Genomic DNA, 20,487 nt, shown 5'->3' with positions numbered 1-20,487 from the left:
AACAACACAAAAGGTTTTGGCCCACCCCATAAAAAGGGCTGCACATGTAGTACACATTACAATTCTACAAGAGCATCATCCAATAAAACTTACACACATTTGCCATACACTCTTCTCCAGAAAACTTTTGTTAACTTCCAAACACACCTCAGACGGTGCTATGGCACCAGCAGACATAACGCCTTAATTAAACCATGCTTAGTTCGTTTCATCGCTTTTTCACAGCATATACAGAAACCGGATGTGTCTGTTTACTTCCAGTAATAGAGAGCAGTAGATATTGCATGAAGATATTGCGATGCTTCATGCAATATCTGCTCTGAAGAGCTGGGTTACATAATCAGGCTTTTACCTGAAACTCCGTTGAACCCCTAGTACGAAACCGATTGGTAACATCGGCTGAAATGGGTATATTGTACTGTACACTTCGATTAATATACCAACTGCATAGACAAATATATGAGTGCATATTCTTTTCTAACTTATGATTCTTAAATGGATTTATATATATACTAGCATTATGACCCGTCGTTGCCGGGTCATAGTGCTAGTGCATGCATATATGTGTATATATATGTGTACATATTACATGTACATCTATATATATACATCTACACATAAAATACAAAATGCAAAGTTATATCTTGATATCGCTAGTTATAACAATACTCAAAATATATAACAGACTGGAATTGTAGGTCCGTCTCTTGCAATTTCGATCAATTGTATCTTGTCCTCCCTCTTGTATAGAAGTGTGGCTACAATCCAGTCTACCTCTACTTCTGGGGGAACATTTTAAATTTTTATGCGGGACGTCCTACGTCCCAGATATAAAGGTAAAAATAAAATATTTCCACTTTGCAAGGTTCGAATCGAGTACTCCCTTGACTCGAACCTTGCTTCTATCATGGCGAATTTACCGCCTCTGGTTAGATATCTTTCATAGTCGCACCAAGACACTTTTCGATGGTGCTTTCCTCCAAGTGTTCAAATCTTTTTTCTTCTCCACATTGTATACTTTATAGACAAAAGTCTTTTCTTTAATTTAATTTTTTATTTCGTTTGGTGGTGCTATCCTAGATTCACCGTCTTTGTCGGTGATCAATTAGAAATAGCTTTGTATTTCTTCCATTCTAATTTTAATAAGTTCGCACCCGCCAACGGCTGCAGCGAAATTCATTTTTCGACTTTCTTCTATCGACGGCATTTTAACAAAAATGCTTCCGTATAAACAGCGAAAATATTGTCAGTTTCCTCAAACAGGGACACAATTTAATTTTTAAACAATAACCAAAGCTCTTCTTTCAAAGGGGGAGGGTTACGGTTTACAATTATTTAACAAATGCAACACAACAACGTTTTCCTTACGAGGAACCAACAAAAGTGATAACAATAGTTAAACAGTAATAATAATAACAACAAACCTTACGGAGAATCAAAAAGCAGTACGCAGTTGAAGCTATAGTCCTTTATGTATAAGAAATCAACAACAGCAGTACTCAGTAGAAGCGGCTGTTTGAGAAAACAGACATTACATACAGCGAAACTTCATATAGATACTTAATGCTAGCTAATTAGCAGATAATCTAATGTAAAAGCCGTGGTAAACGGTATGTGCACAGCTCCATCTGGACTATTCCATTTCTGTAAACTAATTTATTTTTAATTTATTCCCATTCATGTGAAACCACTTATTCAAGTTCAAGTCATTGATGCAATTTTATAACAATTGCTATTTTTACTTTTGTTATGTTACGATTATATTATACTTTAGTTTGATTTTAATTACTAATTACTACATATAATTCAATTGTTATTATTATCTCCAATTTTTATGGTTATAGTGAAAGTATCTGACATAAAATAGAGAAATGTTTTTGTTTCACTTTTAACACGTAATACTGAAATAGTAGAGAAGATATGATATTGCTATGGGCTCGCCCTAGGCAAGAAGTTGAACATTTTATTTTTGCCAATGAAACTACATGGACCCTAAGTAAGGCATGAGTAAAATTTGAATGAAATTGGTTGTGTAGTTCCCAAGTTTTAGGGAATCATAGTGGAGAATATATTGCTGTGGGCTCGCCCTAGGCAAAAAGTTCAAATTTTATTCGGCTACTGTTTTTTCCATAAATATTGATTTTCTGACTATAGAGTAGTCTCCTCAGCCCTGGCGTATTCCTACCTAAGTACCTCAGCAGTAGTTATGTCTCCAACTTCAGAGTCACGTGCATTAATCTGGGTAAGTATCTATAAATGTATGTGCGCGCACGCACGCACATAAACATATTTACATTGGACAGATAATTGTCCTCATCTTGTTTGTTGTTAACACAACGTTTCGGTTGATATTCCCTCCAGCCTTCCTCAGGTGTGCTGGTGAAACTTCGTACCTGGGTTCTCATTCGGAATCTTGGGGTTAGTAGCGTGCGCTCTTAACCACTACGCCATATGCCAGTGAGCAATTATGGAGTGAATTTTAGGGCTTATAATTCTAATATTTTCCTATCCTTCGTTAATACCGGTTCCCATATGCTATTCATATCTGCACTCGATCTGCTTAGGAGGTTGTTGTGTCCTAGCATATGTGCTGCTTCTTTTAGTTTTCATATTTTCCAAAGGTGTTCTCTGTCTATTATTTTAACTTCATCTACACACACATATCTATCTATCTATCTATCTAATCTATCTATCTATCTCTATCTATCTATCTATCTATCTCTCTCTCTCTCTCTCTCTCTATATATATATATAATATATATATATATATATAATATATATATATATATATATATATATAATATATATAATATATATATATATATATATGCACATACATACAGACGGACAGACATATAGATAGATCAGGATTCAAGTGACTGAGGGACTTATAAGGTAAAGCACCGAGTCGGGTCGAAAAGTAAAATGTGTACAAAAGAAAAAAAAATTGAATATATATGCCGCTACCGAAGTACAGGCAGAATGATATTCAGGTTATATATATAATTACCTATACCCGACAGGGTATATCAACAACCCTGAGGCGAATTAAGAAACGCACATTGTAATAAATCTACGGCCCATAATATACTTCGGACCTACGCAAAGAGCAGGTTCCTACACAACGAAGTAAGAATATACATACATATATACATGCTCACACATGCATGTACACACATATATGTGCATATCTGCGCGCGCGTGTATGTAAGTGTGCGTGCGTGTGTATTAATAACCAGTTGTTAGAACTCAGAATACAAATGCCTTAAAGTAAAGCTTTAGACGCGTACAGAGCGTTATATAGAAATTATTTAAATGAATAGGGAACAAGGTTTGCGTAACCACGTAATTCCTAGTCCCTTGTCATTCAATAATTTATGTGTGTGTTTGAGTATAATGTATGCATATCTATGTATTCATATATGCTTACACATCGTTTTGAGCGGGAAATATCGAATGGTGATAATATTCATTTAAGTCCTGCAAAAACGCGCGATTACGATAGATCTTCGACTGGGTTTGGCTTCCACAACTCCTCTTTTCGAAGATTAATACGCTTTTGAGATAATTTATCATATCTTCAAATTTTGTAGAATCATAACAAAAGTAATACAAAAATCTTATGAGAAACAAATGCTCCGATGATCTACGATAAATATATATAATGTACAAAGTATTACCACTGTTGCTACTACTATGTATTTGCAATTTTAAATCTATTAAATGAACAACGAAGAGAATCAACTTTAACTACAAAATACCGTCCATGCAAATATAGTTGTGTGAGAAAGTGGTCTAATACAAGGGGGATAACTCTTGATGACTAAACCGGTTTGTCTCCCTTTGCAGTATAATTTCACTGTGCAACGCATTCGGTAACAAAACTCGAAAGTAATTTCTCCGTTCGTTTTTATAAATAAAGCTACAACTGCCTGATTCGATATTGTAGAGACAGCAGAGCCCGGGATCTTTGATTCATATCTCATGCTGGATTCTAGAACCGTATCAATGGTTAAGTTGCTCGTAAATCTGAAACCACCCTACTTACTAAATGGATACGTATACAGTAAAGAGTATACCTTTCGTGTGCAGAGGAATCCCAAGTGTTTCCTACTGATAGTAATGCTGGATCCAACCCCACCAATTAATGAAGCAATGTAAAGTTGGGGTTTTCAGGAAATTAGTTTACTATATTGTCTTATGCAATATATGTAAAAATTGTATTTAAATATTTATCCTACGTTTCAAGAGGCCATAGAGTTTATGAAGCACTCAACGTAAATAAACATAAAAGAATGTATAGGCACCAGCCTGAGTTCAAATTCCGCCGAGGTCGACTTTGCCTTTCATCCTTTCAGGGCCGATAAATTAAGTACCAGTTACGCACTGGGGTCGATGTAATCGACTTAATCCCTTTGTCTGTCCTTGTTTTGTCCTCTCTATGTTTAGCCCCTTGTGGGTAGTAAAGAAATACATATAGGCACCAGCTGTGTGGTTACAAGCCTGCTTCCAAAGCACGTAGTTTCGGGTTCCGTCCCACTGAATGACGCTCTGGGCAAATGTTCCTTTCTTCTATGCCTCGTGACGTTTTAGACGGAAACTAAAAGAAACCGTTTTTTTCTTAATGATGTGAAATACAAATGATGTATAAATTTCAATAGTGCACTGTTTTCTCCCTTTGGGTAGTCAATAAGAGAAAGTGATCGATATCATTAGGTTACAGTTTCAATTCCCAATGAAAGCCAGCTAAATGTTAACTGGACAGAGGAAACCCAACGGATGTAGATGATGCCCTTGCTGTCAACAAAGGGGGTCGTCATGAGTTTTGTTTTACCTCTTCCGCCAACGAAGAACAGATGCGCAACGAATATAAGTCTCTGAAAAGATTTTAACCGGTTAAACAAAAACTATATTACAGTGGTGAGCTTTCAAATTGTCTTCACGTCCAAACTGCATTCTGCAAACTAGTAAGTTGTGAGAAGCAGTATGTTTAGTAGGGTGTGTTCAAAGTGCTTCTTACATGTGCCTCCTTCAAACTAGAATAACAAAATTTAGTAGGTCTGCGTATTAGATGTATAGTAATTATATACTAAAATTACTATAATCTAGATCAATTATGATATAGGCCTTGATGTAGTGGGTCGATAAGTACTTGTAAAAAAGGTTGGGGCGGGTTAAATCAGTTGTAATACCGCTCTTCAGCATAACAATAATTTGCTTAGAATTAATATTTTGTTTTCAGATGACAATATAGAACTTCTACAAGGTATAACGCACAGAAGTTACCAATATTTGTGTCTCTGAACAATGCTGTTGAAAGCACACTTATTGGTAATGTAGTAAGGGTGCCGTCGTCTCAACACACGGCATGCCTTGGCGTGTTTTGGTGGAGCCAGTGCTCTCTCCAAGGAAGGTTTCTTGCAGACAGAATGAAACAGAAAACAGTTGAAAGAAAGAGAAGGACCTACCTCAGTACAAAACTGTCATTTTGATTATCGACCCCACCCCTAAATAGATTACTGCAAATCAATCTAACCGACCCTCTAACCACTCAACCAATCAGCCAAGAAGCAAAAGCGGCGACCTAAAGGAATCGTTACTGTGTTGGATAAAATAGTGATGGTAGGAGTTTAAGTAGTTTACTGCAATGGAAGTTAATTAGGATAACGTGATGTTTTGATTTGTCAAATTTCTTCAGAGAGAAATTCACAATTTCTGACATAGTATTGGTTATAGCGAACTTGAGAGATTATATGGAGTAATGGAGGTTGAGTGATCTGTTTAAACTACGTCTCAAACGTAATAGTCCAGTGGGTTGAGGCCTGGCGAGCTAGGAGGCTATGTGTGTGGGAGAACATGATCAAAGAGTTTGGTACGCCTTCACGCGTTGGTTATTCTAGCCATAGTGAGACAGTGTAGAATCTTGTCGGAAGATGTTCGGTCTTCCGTTGTAGATTCTGTTTATCCAGGTCCTCACAACTTTCTCCAGCACATCTGTATAGACAGCGGCATTTACTTTTAAGCCCTGTGAGAAAATATGAGGAGGTACAGACATATTGCTCGTTGCTTAAGACTCCCAGAACCATCACAGTTGCTGGTCTCTGCATAACCTTTGAAGAAAAACCAAAGCATTCCAGCCTCTTGGTGTTTTAACTTTTTAGCAAGCACTTTGCACGGATCAAACAATTCTCTCTTGTCACATTCGACATAAACTGACACCTCTGCATCACGTACAACTTGTACCGGATGTCTCCATTCATAACTCTTCTGATGGTGCATTCTGAAGCCTCGGGGACCTTTGCAATAACTCTGATCGACATAAGAGGTTTTTATCATTTTTTTTTCTTGGAAATTTTGTACATGGTTATGTGTTCTGGTGGCATTAGGACCCCGTGCATGCGTTCTGTGTTTAATAGCTGAAGTTGGATTCTAAGCAGCAGCTTCCAGCTCTTTTCCAAGTTTGACAATTAAGGATGGGGCAACTTTCAGGAAGTAAGCTATCTCTGTTTCACTATGATGCGCATTTAAGACAACAATTATAGCGCGCCTTTTCATTTGCTGATTTTAAAAAATATGGTTAGAAGAAATTAGAGTTCTTGAAAGCGGCGTCCTCAAAAACTGACGCACCCTGTACATATATAAATACAGAGAGAGAGAGAGAGAGAGAGAGAGGAGAGAGAGAGAGAGAGAGAGAGAGAGAGAGAGAGAGAGAGAGGAGAGAGAGAGAGAGAGGTGGGGATAAAGAGTATAAGAATATCTGTATGTATACACATTAATATTAATACACTAAATCTGTTTCAGATTTGTATGACTTCCAAAAGTATAAGTCAACGATTGATTGGTTGAGGGTGTCATACTTTTAGTCAGTTCTCTGCTACCTTCATGTATTAAGCAGATATGTCGTGAGGTAATTAGAACAATTGTAAAAGTCGTATCCAAATTTAGGGCTGTTTTAGCTTGATGGATATGTCAAGTAGATTTATGAGAAGCTATAATCTTATTTAGCTAAACTGTGGTGACTGAACAAGATGCGTCTAAAAAAGTATCTGGGTTTTTTTTTACGTCAAAGCTGGTGCCGCGTGAACAAAATCATTTGGATGAGAGGTAATACTACCCTTCCCGCGCAGACCTGAAAATTTTCGCGCCGTTAGGCCGCATCAGTCCTGGTTGTTACGCTTAGAAAACAGACATGCAGTGTGAGCTTGCCAGATTTTCGTTGTTACGCAAGATGACCGAACGCATTGAGAAGAGACCATAAATCCATGTTTCATCACCACTGAGGATTGTCTCCATGAAATCTGGGTCTTGGTTTGCACAGTCCACCATGTCCTGAGCAATTTCCAAGTGGTGTTGCTTCTGATGTGCTGTCAGCACCTTGGGGAGAAATTTCTCCGACTCTCTCTGCATGCACAAATCCCCCGTTAAAATGGAATGCACTGAGCCTGTGCTTATTTCCCCTTCATGTGTAATTTCCTGGTTTGTTACATGACAGCGTTTCGTGATTATTCGCCGAACATTCTCAATCAGCTCCTTGCTTTGGCCTGTGCTTGGCTTGCTTGAGCCTGCCTCGTTTTCCACCCAGGTCTGGCCATGTTTCAAGCGGATGTACCATTCCTTGATCTGGGTTTTGCCCATGACATCATCGGCAAAGGTCTACCTAATCTTCTCGATGGTTTGAACTTGATTATCACCAAGCTTTTGGCAAAATTTCATGTAATATCTCTGCTCAATGTAAGGCGGCGAGCTGGAGAAACGTTAGCACGTTATATATATTTATATATATATATATATAATATATTATATAATATATATATTATATATATATATATATATATATAATATATACATACATATATATAAAATTTAAAAGGCTGACCTTTAAATTTTGTATGTAAAAATATTTTAATCTTCGGATTTCTTTAATATGCTAGGTCACTGGTTTTGATTGATTAATATCAATTTCTACCCTTATTCAATTTTAATAATAAAAAAAAATGTTCTCTAACCGGTAAATTGACTGCTGTAGTTTATTAACTGCAGGGTAGATTTCCGATCTCAGCGCGCCAAAGTGAAGGCATTTGAAGGGTACACATAAATATAATTTGTTGAACTCTATGCCTGCGGGACTCCGGTCAAGCGTTTATGTATCCAGTTCGGGAAATTATGTTTGTATGCGACAGACTATGCTGATGATCTTGCAGATTTTCGCGTATGCATTTACGTGAATATTAACAAGCGAAACTGATCGGTACAGAGGTAATCGTTTTTATTTCCTATATTTTCATTTGTCTTACTTATTTTTTGCACTTTGGTTTTGTGTTGAGTTTTTACTTGAGAACACATTCTTCGTGGAAAATAGCGATTTTGACGTCTATATCTAGCATATTAACCGTCCACTTTTAGTGGTCAGTCCTTTAAATTTTGTATGTAAAAATATTTTAATCTTCGGATTTTTTTAATATGCTAGGCCACTGGTTTTGATTGATTAATATCAATTTCTACCCTTATTCAATTTTATATTTTTATATATATATATATATACTTATATATACATATATATATATATACTTATATATATATATACTTATATATATATATATTTATATATACTTATATATACATATATATATGTACATATATATATACGTATATATATATATATATATACATATATATATATATATATACACACACGTATATATATACATATATATATATATATATATATATATATATATATATATATATATATATACGTATATATATATATAATATATATATATATATACACACACGTATATATATACATATATATATATATATATATATATATATATATATATATATATATATATACGTATATATATATATACATATATATATATATATACACACACGTATATATATACATATATACATATATATATATATATATATATATATATAGGAGACAACTGAGAAAGAAACATAACTTTAAACTGTTTAGTGTACTTAATTGCTATATATAACTGCAGGTAAAAATTGCTGAAAAATCTCAGGCAAATATAAAAATATCACCACACGGTACAGTGCGCGACACAGCTCAATGTTTCTCAAAGCTTGCACTCTTGAAACTCACGCAGATATGAAACCAGTTAAGTGTATGATTATTAATAGAAATTAATCTTCTTATACACTCTAGTGTATTTTCATCCTCTTTCGCTTCCTCTATGCAGCTGCATGTATGGGTTGGACACTATTTACTCTGTCACCCTCTCTTTCTTTGTCTCCTGATAGATAGATAGATAGATATATAGATAGGTGTGCATAGATACAGGCCCAAACACATATCTCTATGTATATATTTACCTAATTCTTCCTCTTTTCCACACTTTCTCTCCCGTTACACACACACACAACCATATATATATACATATTCATATATATGTATTTTTGTGTGTATATATATATAATCAATAATAACAAAGGGTAAAATTAATTAATTAACTAGTAATCAATAATCTCACCAAGTAGAATTCAGCATGAAAAGGGACCATTTCTCGGTAAATTTAAGTAATATTTTATAATTAGGGCTCTACAAAGATTTGCTTTACCACATACCGAAGTTTAGAAATAGCAGCCAGAGAACCTTAGCTATTTCCTCTACTTTAAAAAGAGATTCCTGGACAAAAACAAAGTACTCGAAAACAATCCACGCAGGCAGATATGAAGAATAACGAAAATCAATCGATATTTGATTACCCATGTACGCGTTTCAGAATTAGTTCGGTATGAAGAATGTAGAATTGATACTTTATCCGGAACACTTTCCTCGTCAGCATGGGACTTCACAATATAATATGATATATTATATTGACATTGATACAAAAGCAATGCAGAGAAAATAAGTTATACAATAATATGCGTTCGAACTGACAGATAATTATTCAATAGAATTTTTTCCTGTACATACTAAGTGTGCACTGTTATGCGAAGGGTCAAAATTCACTGATAAGTATGTATGCGATACAGTGGTTAAGTCAACATAATACCTGATTTCTCCGTATTTTCTAACGCAGATTTTGATCGCTTGATATTATTAGTGAGCGAGTGATCCAAGGTTCGTGTCACACTTTAGCTCACTCTCTCTCCATCACATCGGCGTCGTCTGAACAGTTGCACAGTTCGAAGTGATCACAGAGCAACGTGAAATGAAGTGTCTAGGAATTGAACTCACGATCGCCATGCACCCCGCACAAGCCACATATCCTTACATAAAATAATATTACGTATCATTTGACCTCTACTGCGTTAAAAAAATTTCTCTTCTGAATAAAACTCCTCAGTCGGATAATCTCAGTACAATACGCGCGCTTAGCCGAATGAATACCCAAAATAATAAACTCACCTCTGCTAATTCTTGCAAAAGTATGTTTACTCCAATTTATGTAGACTGCTGCTTCAAGAACTTTAAATCACAATAATACGTTTTCTTCTGAGGGATCAATTAATAAACATTAATACACAATCATTTGTATAAAATAGGTATACAAGCATATTTATGTACAGCGCTCGTCCTTATGAACGCTTGCGGTTATTTTTATTATCCCGTGGATTGTTGCTGTATTAAAACACATGGACGGTTGCTTTAAACATCACCTGAAGTGTTGTATACAATAATGAACTGTTGCTTCATTTAGCAAAACAATTGCTATGCTATTTCACATGGAAATGCCGTTGTAAATCATTTTGGATAACAATTATCTCGGATATTTTCGGTTTGAACGGCAGTTTTCTAGCGGTGTCATATGAAATTGTCACCCATAATTATGACCCTAGTATCGATCTATTGCATTTCAATCTGTTTTAGGGTTAGGGTTAGTTAGGGTTAGGGTTAGGAGTGGGGGGTATCTTTTTTCTTCAGAAATGTAAATAAACCCAATCTGTTTCTTAAACGAAGGACATTTTCATATGGCACAGAATGTTTTCAACTCAATAGACGTCATTGATTGGTTGAAATTACAAAAATTGAAGGGAAAAAGCAACAAATATCTTACAGACTATAGAATTTTCTCAATAAAACCAAGAGAAAACGATGTTTTATAAACACATTCTACCAGTAAATGAAGTTTAAAAGTGTTTAGTTACGTGGAAATTATTTTTAAAAACTGCCGTTCAAACCGAAAAGGACCATTATCTCTTAAAGACATATATCATCACTTATTACGCAACAGCTTAAAAAAACTGTAAAAAAATATAAAGGAATATACTCATGTATGTATACATAAATATAATACCTGCATTTGTTATATTTCCTTGTATCTATTCAACTCTATTTTGTAGAAGATATCAGGATTTTTATTTCCTGAATCATTTTATAGAACAGAAAATGTTCGAGACTGCAATATATTTTATGCAAAGATTTCCGAGCAACGTAGAATATCTGGCTGAGTTATACACATAAATTGATGACATACATTTTAGGTCGACCATTCTAGCTGGATTGCTGTCTGAATCGCTTTAGCATTGATATTTTTAGTGTAACCTAGTAACGAAAGCATTAGATGTAGTCGAGGCACAGTTGTCGTTCTCTACACTTGTGTTCAAACCTCACTGAGATTAACTCCATCTTTTATTCCATCAATATGTACAGAATACCTTATACAATACAGAGGTGGATTTCAATATCTATGTTCCCAGCATCTTTTGAACAAGTTTATTCCACTTGAAATAGAAACCCCATCCTTTCAATATAACACATTGCTATACCCAATGCAACACTAAGGTAATTATGTAATAAAAAGGAAGCATTATATACATCTGTGACAGCCGATCATTGAAAATAGCCCGGATGACAAATTACTGTATTAAAAGATATTAAATTATGTCCCCTCATATTTAAGTTTACGAATCACTTGTACACACATTGCATTATTTTTTACGTAAATCGGGACCATAACGCAGAATCTATCAGTAAGTATAAAGTGGTTGGTTTATTCTGGTTGATTCTTCCCTCCTCACGACAAAAGTGAATATGAGACGAATAGAAAAAAATTGATGATTACACTATAAAATAGTACTTTGTAAGTGAAATATTGGATGCTATCAGATATAAAGAATTATATAGTAAATAAAATGATGTTTTCTATAGGATAATAATTTATATCACCTAAAGGTTTATATTATAAAATGAGTTACATCACGTAATGGATTTTATTAGAAATTGTATTATTCTATTTTTCTCGATATGCGTTTGTCAAAAGAAATCGTTCCTATTGTACTTCAAACAATGGAAGTACTTAATTTATTTTTATCAATATATTCTACCCATACTCTCGCAGTCTTATCGCACATGACCTAGTGGTTAAGGTGTTACACCCCCGATTCTAGTATCATGGTTTCGGTTTCTGGATTGGGTACTACGTTGCGTTCTTGAGCAAAACACTTCATTTCATGCTCCACCAGTTCATTCAGCTGTAAATACTTTCCAACTATACCCGGGAAGTAAATTCTGCGACGGACCGGCGTTCTGTTCAAGGGGTGGGTAATCTGCCGAGGAAACCAAGTTAAGCTGCGGCCTTTTAAGTCCTAGGGCTCATGACACATAACTCTAAGTCCTAACTCTCGGCCTCCAGTCTATTTTATGCTTTCCAATATTCTCATCCTAGTCCAGTCTAAGAATTAATAACTTTAGTCCTGAAGGGATCTTTTCGGTTTGAACGGCAGTTTTTTCTAGCGGTGTTATATATGAAATTGTCACCCATAATTATGACCCTAGTATCGATCTTTTGCATTTCAATCTGTTTTAGGGTTAGAGTTAGTTAAGGTTAGTTAGGGTTAGGTTTAGGGTTAGGGTTAAGGGTGGGGGAAGGGTATCTTTTTTTCTTCAGAAATGTAAATAAACCCAATCTGTTTCTTAAACGAAGGACATATTCATACGGCACAGAATGCTTTTTACCTCAATAGACGTCACTGATTGGTTGAAATTGCAGAATTTGAAGAAAAAAAACAACAAATATCTTACAAACTATAGAATTTTCTCAATAACGCCAAGAGAAAAAGATGATTTATAAACACGTTCTACCAGTATTCGAAGTTTAAAATTTTTTAGTTACCTAGAAATTATGTTAAAAACTGCCGCTCAAACCGAAAAGATTCTCCTGATGTTACAAATGCAAGGGAGATTACTGCACAAATATTTCCACTTTATATTTGTTCCAGCAAAGAAATATATACAATTGTAAGTACATTTTAGTCATTCTTCTACATCGTTTTCTCCTCTTGTGAATAATCACATCTAGAATAGCATAAAGCGTTTATCTGGTGCATATAAAATTGGGACTATCGAATAATTTCAATAATCAATTTCGACTTTGATGTCGCCTGTATTTGATAAGTTCCTGCAATTTCTGGACAAATTCCAGGAGTTTTCAAGCATTTATCTCACTTGGAATGAACTTGCAAAGAGATAACAAAGTAGAAGAAAAAAAGGTAGTTTACCATTCCACTCAGTGCATTAGGGTATGGTTGTAGAATATATTTATATAAATACAAAAAAAGAAAAAAAAAAGAATTCCATTTCGTTCTCTTTCTTCGCAACAATAACCCTTAATTATGTTGCAAGCAAAGAACTTACGTTAAGAAAATAGATAAACACAGCAAAATGAATATTTATCATTATCTAAGCAAGCACACACACACACGCACGCACACAGACACACACACACACACACACACACACACACACACACACACACACACACACACACACACAAACGCACACACACACACCCACATACGCATATACGCAGGTGGACGTAACACTGCATACTCAGCAACATATTTTACATACACTTGGATGTATTCGGGTGAATGATTATATGTATGTATGTATGTATGTATGTATGTATACATGCATGCATGTATGTACGTATGTATGTATCTATGTATGTATGTATGCATGTATCTATGTATGTATCTATGTATGTATGTATGTATACATACATGCATGTATGTACGTATGTATGTATATATACATGCATGTATGCATATATGTTTGAATGTATGTATGTATACATGCATGGATGTATGTCTGAAAGTATATATGTATACATTCGTTTGTATGCATGTATGTATGCATGCATGTATGTATGAATGTATGTTTGTAGGCATGTATACAAGTGTGCGTGGGTATATGTACATATACATACATATATGAGCGTGCGTGTATGTGTGTGTGTGTGTGTGAGAGAGAGAGAGAGAGAGAAAGCGAGCGTGTGCACGCGCAAGCGTGAGTATGTGTGTGTGTATGTATGTATAAACAAACATATATTGAGACATTACATGAATGGAAAAATAGTTTTGAATATATGCGTGTATATACTTATTTACACATTATAATATTTTGCACGTATACACTCACTCGCACACAAACACACACACGCATACACACACATATACATGTATTTTGGGCATATTTTTTCAACATTTTTTACAATTTTAACGGCTTTTATTACGCACTCACACTTCGATATCAGCTATTTCTCTCTCTCTCTCTCTCTCTCTTCTCTCTCTCTCTCTCTCTCTCTCTCTATCTATCTCTCTATCTATCTCTATCGCTTTTGTTGTGCACTTTAACTTTGATATCTTGCATCTCTCTCTCCCTCTCTGCCTTTTTCTCTTTTGCTATCTATCTTTCTGTCACCTCAATCTCTCTCTCTCTCTCTCTCTTCTCTCTCTCTCGTTATGCACTCACACTTCGATATTATGCCTCTTACCCCGCGCTTTCTCACCCTTCTCTCGCTTCTCTCCCTCTCTTACTCTCCACCCCTCTCATCCTCTCTTCCCCCCCCCTCTCTCTCTCTTTAGCATTCTCTCTTCTCTGCATGTCTCGTATATTATCTTGTCTCCGTCTTAATCTATTCTAGTGCACCATCTCTCTCTTCATTCCGCCGCTGGTCTCTTCTGCTTTTTCCTCCACTTTCATGTTTTCCATCCCTCCCTACAATTCCCAGTCTCTCCCGCCATGGCCAGTCGCTATTCCGATTTCCTGCCAATATCCATATCTACGCAATCCACTTCTCTTCTCTGTTTTATCTTTTCTTTTCTGTCCTCTTCAGTTCTTTCATTGCGGCGACTCGTTTTTCCTCTTCCCTCCACCTTTACAGAAAGATGCAATGCAACACAATATATACACACTTCATATGCCGACATGTGATATGGCGTTTTATACATACACACATGCATACATGCATGCGTACATACATACATACATACATACATACATACATACATACATACATATATATATGTATGTATATTTATATATTTATATTTATTCGTTGTATATACATAAATATATACATGTATATGGGTAAAAATGTTTATTCACACATACATACATACATATATATATATATATATACACATATATATATATAAGTATATATATATATGTATATATATAAGTATATATATATGTGTATAATATATATATATATAATTAAATATATATATATATGTATATATAAGTATATATATATTTAAGTATATATATGTATACAATATGTACGTATTCATGAATATATTACATACACACTTATGCATACAAACACGCACAAACATATATACATAGTGGGTGTGTGTGCTGTGTGCGTGTCTGTGTGTGTATAAGTGTATATGTAATATATACATGTATATGTACATATGTATATATATGCATATATATATATATATATGTGTGTGTGTATAAGCACATATAATGTATGTATGTATGTATGAATACACTTCTGTTTATATTAGTCTTCTGTTTTATATTAGTGATTACTCGAACAGAAGTAAAAGACAGTCGGCTTGGATTGGAAATATAGAAAATATGAGAAAAAAATATATATTTGTAAACCTATCGAAACGCATCGATATTTCACTGGTTGCCATAACAAAACGAAAAAATAAAATTTGAAGCAGATTCAAATATTCGTATTTAAAACTTCGTGATATCCTCGTTTTTAGTATCATATAAAAAAAAAACAGACATCAGAGCAGTAAATGACTATACCAATATAATTTTACTGCTGCTGAAATTAGAATCACTTTTTGAAACAAAAGTAAAAGCGTATAAAAATGTCAATCGTCCAGCGTTTGGCAAATCCATTTAATGACCTTAGTGTTAGAATTTCTCAATAAATATCGATGGAAGTAACTGCAAAGAATGAACACGTCTGATTGATTATTCAAATTGTAATAGGGCCATACTATAACCGGGCGCTATATATGAATTACAAACTGGTCTATGCTATTATTGTACGTTGTCATCAATGAGGATGTATTTAACCATGATGGAAGAGAAGTAATCTGCTTCATATTAGAATTCATCGCGTGTGTGTGTCTGTATTCTTTTATTCTTTTACTTGTTTCAGTCATTTGACTGTGACCATGCCAGAGCACCGTTTTAAAGGGTTTTAGTCGAAGAAATCGATCCCAGAACTTATTGTTTGTAAGCCTAGTACTTATTTTATCGGTATCTTTTGGTGAACCGCCAGGTTGCAAGGACCGAAACACACCAGTATCGGTTGTCAAGTGATGGCGGGGGAGACAAACACAGACACATAAATATATATACATGCATACATACACACACACACACACACACACACACATATATATATATATATATTATATATATATATATGTATAAGGGTGAAAAGGAACACACGAGTTGATATATATGAAAAAACAAGTAAAAAATAGAAAATGCTAAAATAATTTATAGTGAACATTTCAGTACCGGTTTCGGTCATTTTGAGACCTTTTCAACTGTAACGATTAAATAATTAAATTTAGAAAAATTAGAAGAAAAGTTTTTTTAAAAGAATATTTCTATAGTAGTGTTCAGATTTAAGTGGCATTCTGCCTTTCTCTGACTCCCTTGTTTGCACTTGTGTGTTCGAGGTAGTTGTGAGCTCTTGGTAGGGTAGTAGAGAGAAGGCTGGTGAGGAAAGGGGGTGGGAGAATCTGGGAGTGCCCTGATGGTCGTATTTTGAATGGTCAGTGGCGGCTGGCAGTCTCAGTTCAATTCAGGAGAATATTTATATTGACAGGCTTCTTTATAGAATTAGCGTAGGTGTTATACTAAAAAACATTAGTGACGAACTTAAGGGGTAGGGGGTGGAGAAGAAGAAGAAGAAGAAGAAGAAGGAGAAGGAGAAGATGACGATGATGGTGATGGTGGTGATGATTATGACGACGATGATGATGATAACGATGATGATGAAGAAGAAGAAGAAGAAGGAGGAGAAGGAGAAGATGGTGGTGATGATGGTGGTGATGATGATGATGCCGATGATGATGATAACGATGATGATGAAGAAGAAGAGGAAGAAGAAGAAGAAGAAAAAACAGAGAAGGGAGAATATGAATGTAAATATAGCTATGAAGGGGCTGATTAGTAATGGATTCTATTGAGTGTAGTATTTGTGTGTGTATATATATTTTTTTCTTTTATTCTAAGGTTGAGGTATATTAATTGTTTGTCGTAGACAAACTAGAGATCAGTCTGTATCGTAAGGTTCTAGAAAGATATGGCAGCCCTTTCTCCATCTACATAGAAAACAACTGGAAGAGATATCTAGATGACTGTTTCATCCTTTGGCATAAAAATATAGAAAAACTCATAGAATTCCAGAAAATTTTAAACGGACTGGACGTAAACATCCAATTCACGATGGAATATAGCCAACAACAACTCCCCTTCCTCGATATCCTCATTAAGAAAGCTAATAATATAATAGAAACAGACATATACTATAAGCCTACAGACTCTAAGCAATATCTTCCATTCAATTCATGCCACCCCAGACACACCAGGATGAATATCCCCTTCAATCTAGCAAAAAGGATATGCACTATAGTCTCTAACGCAAACACCAGAGACACACGACTACAAGAACTAAAAGATACCCTAATCACCAGGAACTATCCACCTTCACTTATTGACAAATGCATTCAACGTGCCCTTCAACTTAACATCAAGGAACTGAGACATCCCAAATCAAAGAAAAACTTACAACCAAAAGCCTTACCATACATCTCCACACACAACCCTCTCAATAACGAAGCCTTCGACACCATCCTCCACAACATACCCCTCCTAAAAAAAGACCACAGAATGAACACAATCCTCCAAACACACACGATCATAAAAAGCAAAAGACAGCCTAGATCCATGAAAAGTCTCCTTACACAAGCCCGAATTCACTCTTCAACACAGAAGCCGACAGTAAAAAAATGTGGAAGACCCATTGCGGGATATGCGACTATCTAATCGAGGGTTCTGAGTTCTCCTTCAAACAGGGACAACGTTTTACAGTGAAAAGCAACTTCACATGTGCTTCGGAGAACCTAATATACTCACTAACCTGCTCCGGGTGTCAAGAGCAGTACATAGGCCAAACAAAAAATGGTTTGCGTAAACGAATGGCCCTGCACAGATCCCAGATAAAAATTCCCCAAAACAGAAAAATAGCTTTTAGCCAACACATAGATACTTGCGCCAACAAAAAAACACCAAACTTCAGAATTTTCCCCCTCTACCAATTTAGGGACGATACAACCTCGAGACAACGAATAAGTAAAGAAAATCTCTTTATTACAAAATACAAGCCACTTCTTAACGGGTCTACGACAAACAATTAATATACCTCAACCTTAGAATAAAAGAAAAAAATATATATACACACACAAATACTACACTCAATAGAATCCATTACTAATCAGCCCCTTCATAGCTATATTTACATTCATATTCTCCCTTCTCTGTTTTTTCTTCTTCTTCTTCTTCCTCTTCTTCTTCATCATCATCGTTATCATCATCATCGGCATCATCATCATCACCACCATCATCACCACCATCTTCTCCTTCTCCTCCTTCTTCTTCTTCTTCTTCATCATCATCGTTATCATCATCATCGTCGTCATAATCATCACCACCATCACCATCATCGTCATCTTCTCCTTCTCCTTCTCCTTCTTCTTCTTCTTCTTCTTCTCCACCCCCTACCCCTTAAGTTCGTCACTAATGTTTTTTAGTATAACACCTACGCTAATTCTATAAAGAAGCCTGTCAATATAAATATTCTCCTGAATTGAACTGAGACTGCCAGCCGCCACTGACCATTCAAAATACGACCATCAGGGCACTCCCAGATTCTCCCACCCCCTTTCCTCACCAGCCTTCTCTCTACTACCCTACCAAGAGCTCACAACTACCTCGAACACACAAGTGCAAACAAGGGAGTCAGAGAAAGGCAGAATGCCACTTAAATCTGAACACTACTATAGAAATATTCTTTTAAAAAAACTTTTCTTCTAATTTTTCTAAATTTAATTATTTAATCGTTACAGTTGAAAAGGTCTCAAAATGACCGAAACCGGTACTGAATGTTCACTATAAAATTATTTTAGCATTTTCTATTTTTTACTTGTTTTTTCATATATATATATATATATATATATATACACATACATATACATATATATATATATTATATATATATATATAATATATATATATATAGAGAGAGAGAGAGAGAGAGATGTATACATATATATATAAGGTGCCACGCTGCCATACATACTTACTTACATACTTACCACACAGCTATACATACATCACACATACATACATACATACATACATACAAGCACACCGCATTTCTCTCTCTTTCCCACGGTTACAGAGCATAATGCATTTTCGGTACCGCGTGACGAATTAAATAGACGCATACCCAAATATTTGTGATGGCATTGCTACCGGTTGTAGCAGCAGTGATAGTAGTAGTTGTAGTAGAAGTAGTAGCAGTAGTAGTAGTAGTAGTAGTAGTAGTAGTAGTAGTAGTAGTAGTAGTAGTAGTAGTAGTAGCAGCAGCAGCAGCAGTAGTAGTAGTAGTAGTAGTAGTAGTAGTAGTAGAAGCAGCAGCAGTAGTAGTAGTAGTAGTAGTAGTAGTAGTAGTAGTAGTAGTAGCAGCAGCAACTAATATTCAAACTTATTGTTTTATTTCTTTACGTTATAATAATTTTTGATCATTTTTTTCATCAATTTAAGCGTGTTTCACTTCACTTAGCTGTGTTCAGTTGTACAGAACTGAGCTCTTATGAACCAAGTTGACTCATCCACCACACACACATACATATATACATGCATACATACATACACGCAAACACGTATGTATGCATATATATATATATATATATATTATTTATATTATTAATTGATCGATCGCCAATCATCCATTTCCAGGTAAGTTTATCTTAATCTGTTTGATGTTACTCTACCCTTACCCTATTCTGTTCTCTCCGCCTCTTTCTTCTTTACTCTCTTTAGTTGGTCACACGTGACCATCATCCATCTTTCTTTTCCTCGCGTGATCATCTTTCTTTTCTTTCAGGGCTGTCCTAGACGTTAGACGTATCCTATCTATCTATCTCTTCTATCTTTTCTCTTGTCAAAGA

The 20,487-nt window shown here is 35.2% G+C and overlaps 1 protein-coding gene across 1 annotated transcript; it reads right to left on the bottom strand.

The window, feature by feature from the left end:
- Positions 1-7,176: 7,176 nt before the first annotated feature.
- On the bottom strand, positions 7,177-7,635 carry LOC115216301. Its single transcript, XM_029785503.1, has one exon. It carries the CDS (start codon positions 7,633-7,635, stop codon positions 7,177-7,179), a length of 459 nt encoding a protein of 152 aa, XP_029641363.1.
- Between the last annotated feature and the right edge of the window lie 12,852 nt (positions 7,636-20,487).

This window comes from Octopus sinensis, linkage group LG10 (genome assembly GCF_006345805.1).
Source record: "Octopus sinensis linkage group LG10, ASM634580v1, whole genome shotgun sequence".
In the NCBI taxonomy this organism is placed as follows: domain Eukaryota; kingdom Metazoa; phylum Mollusca; class Cephalopoda; order Octopoda; family Octopodidae; genus Octopus; species Octopus sinensis.
The sequence above is the reverse complement of the archived record's forward strand: the minus strand, read 5'-3'. Positions and strand labels throughout refer to the sequence as shown.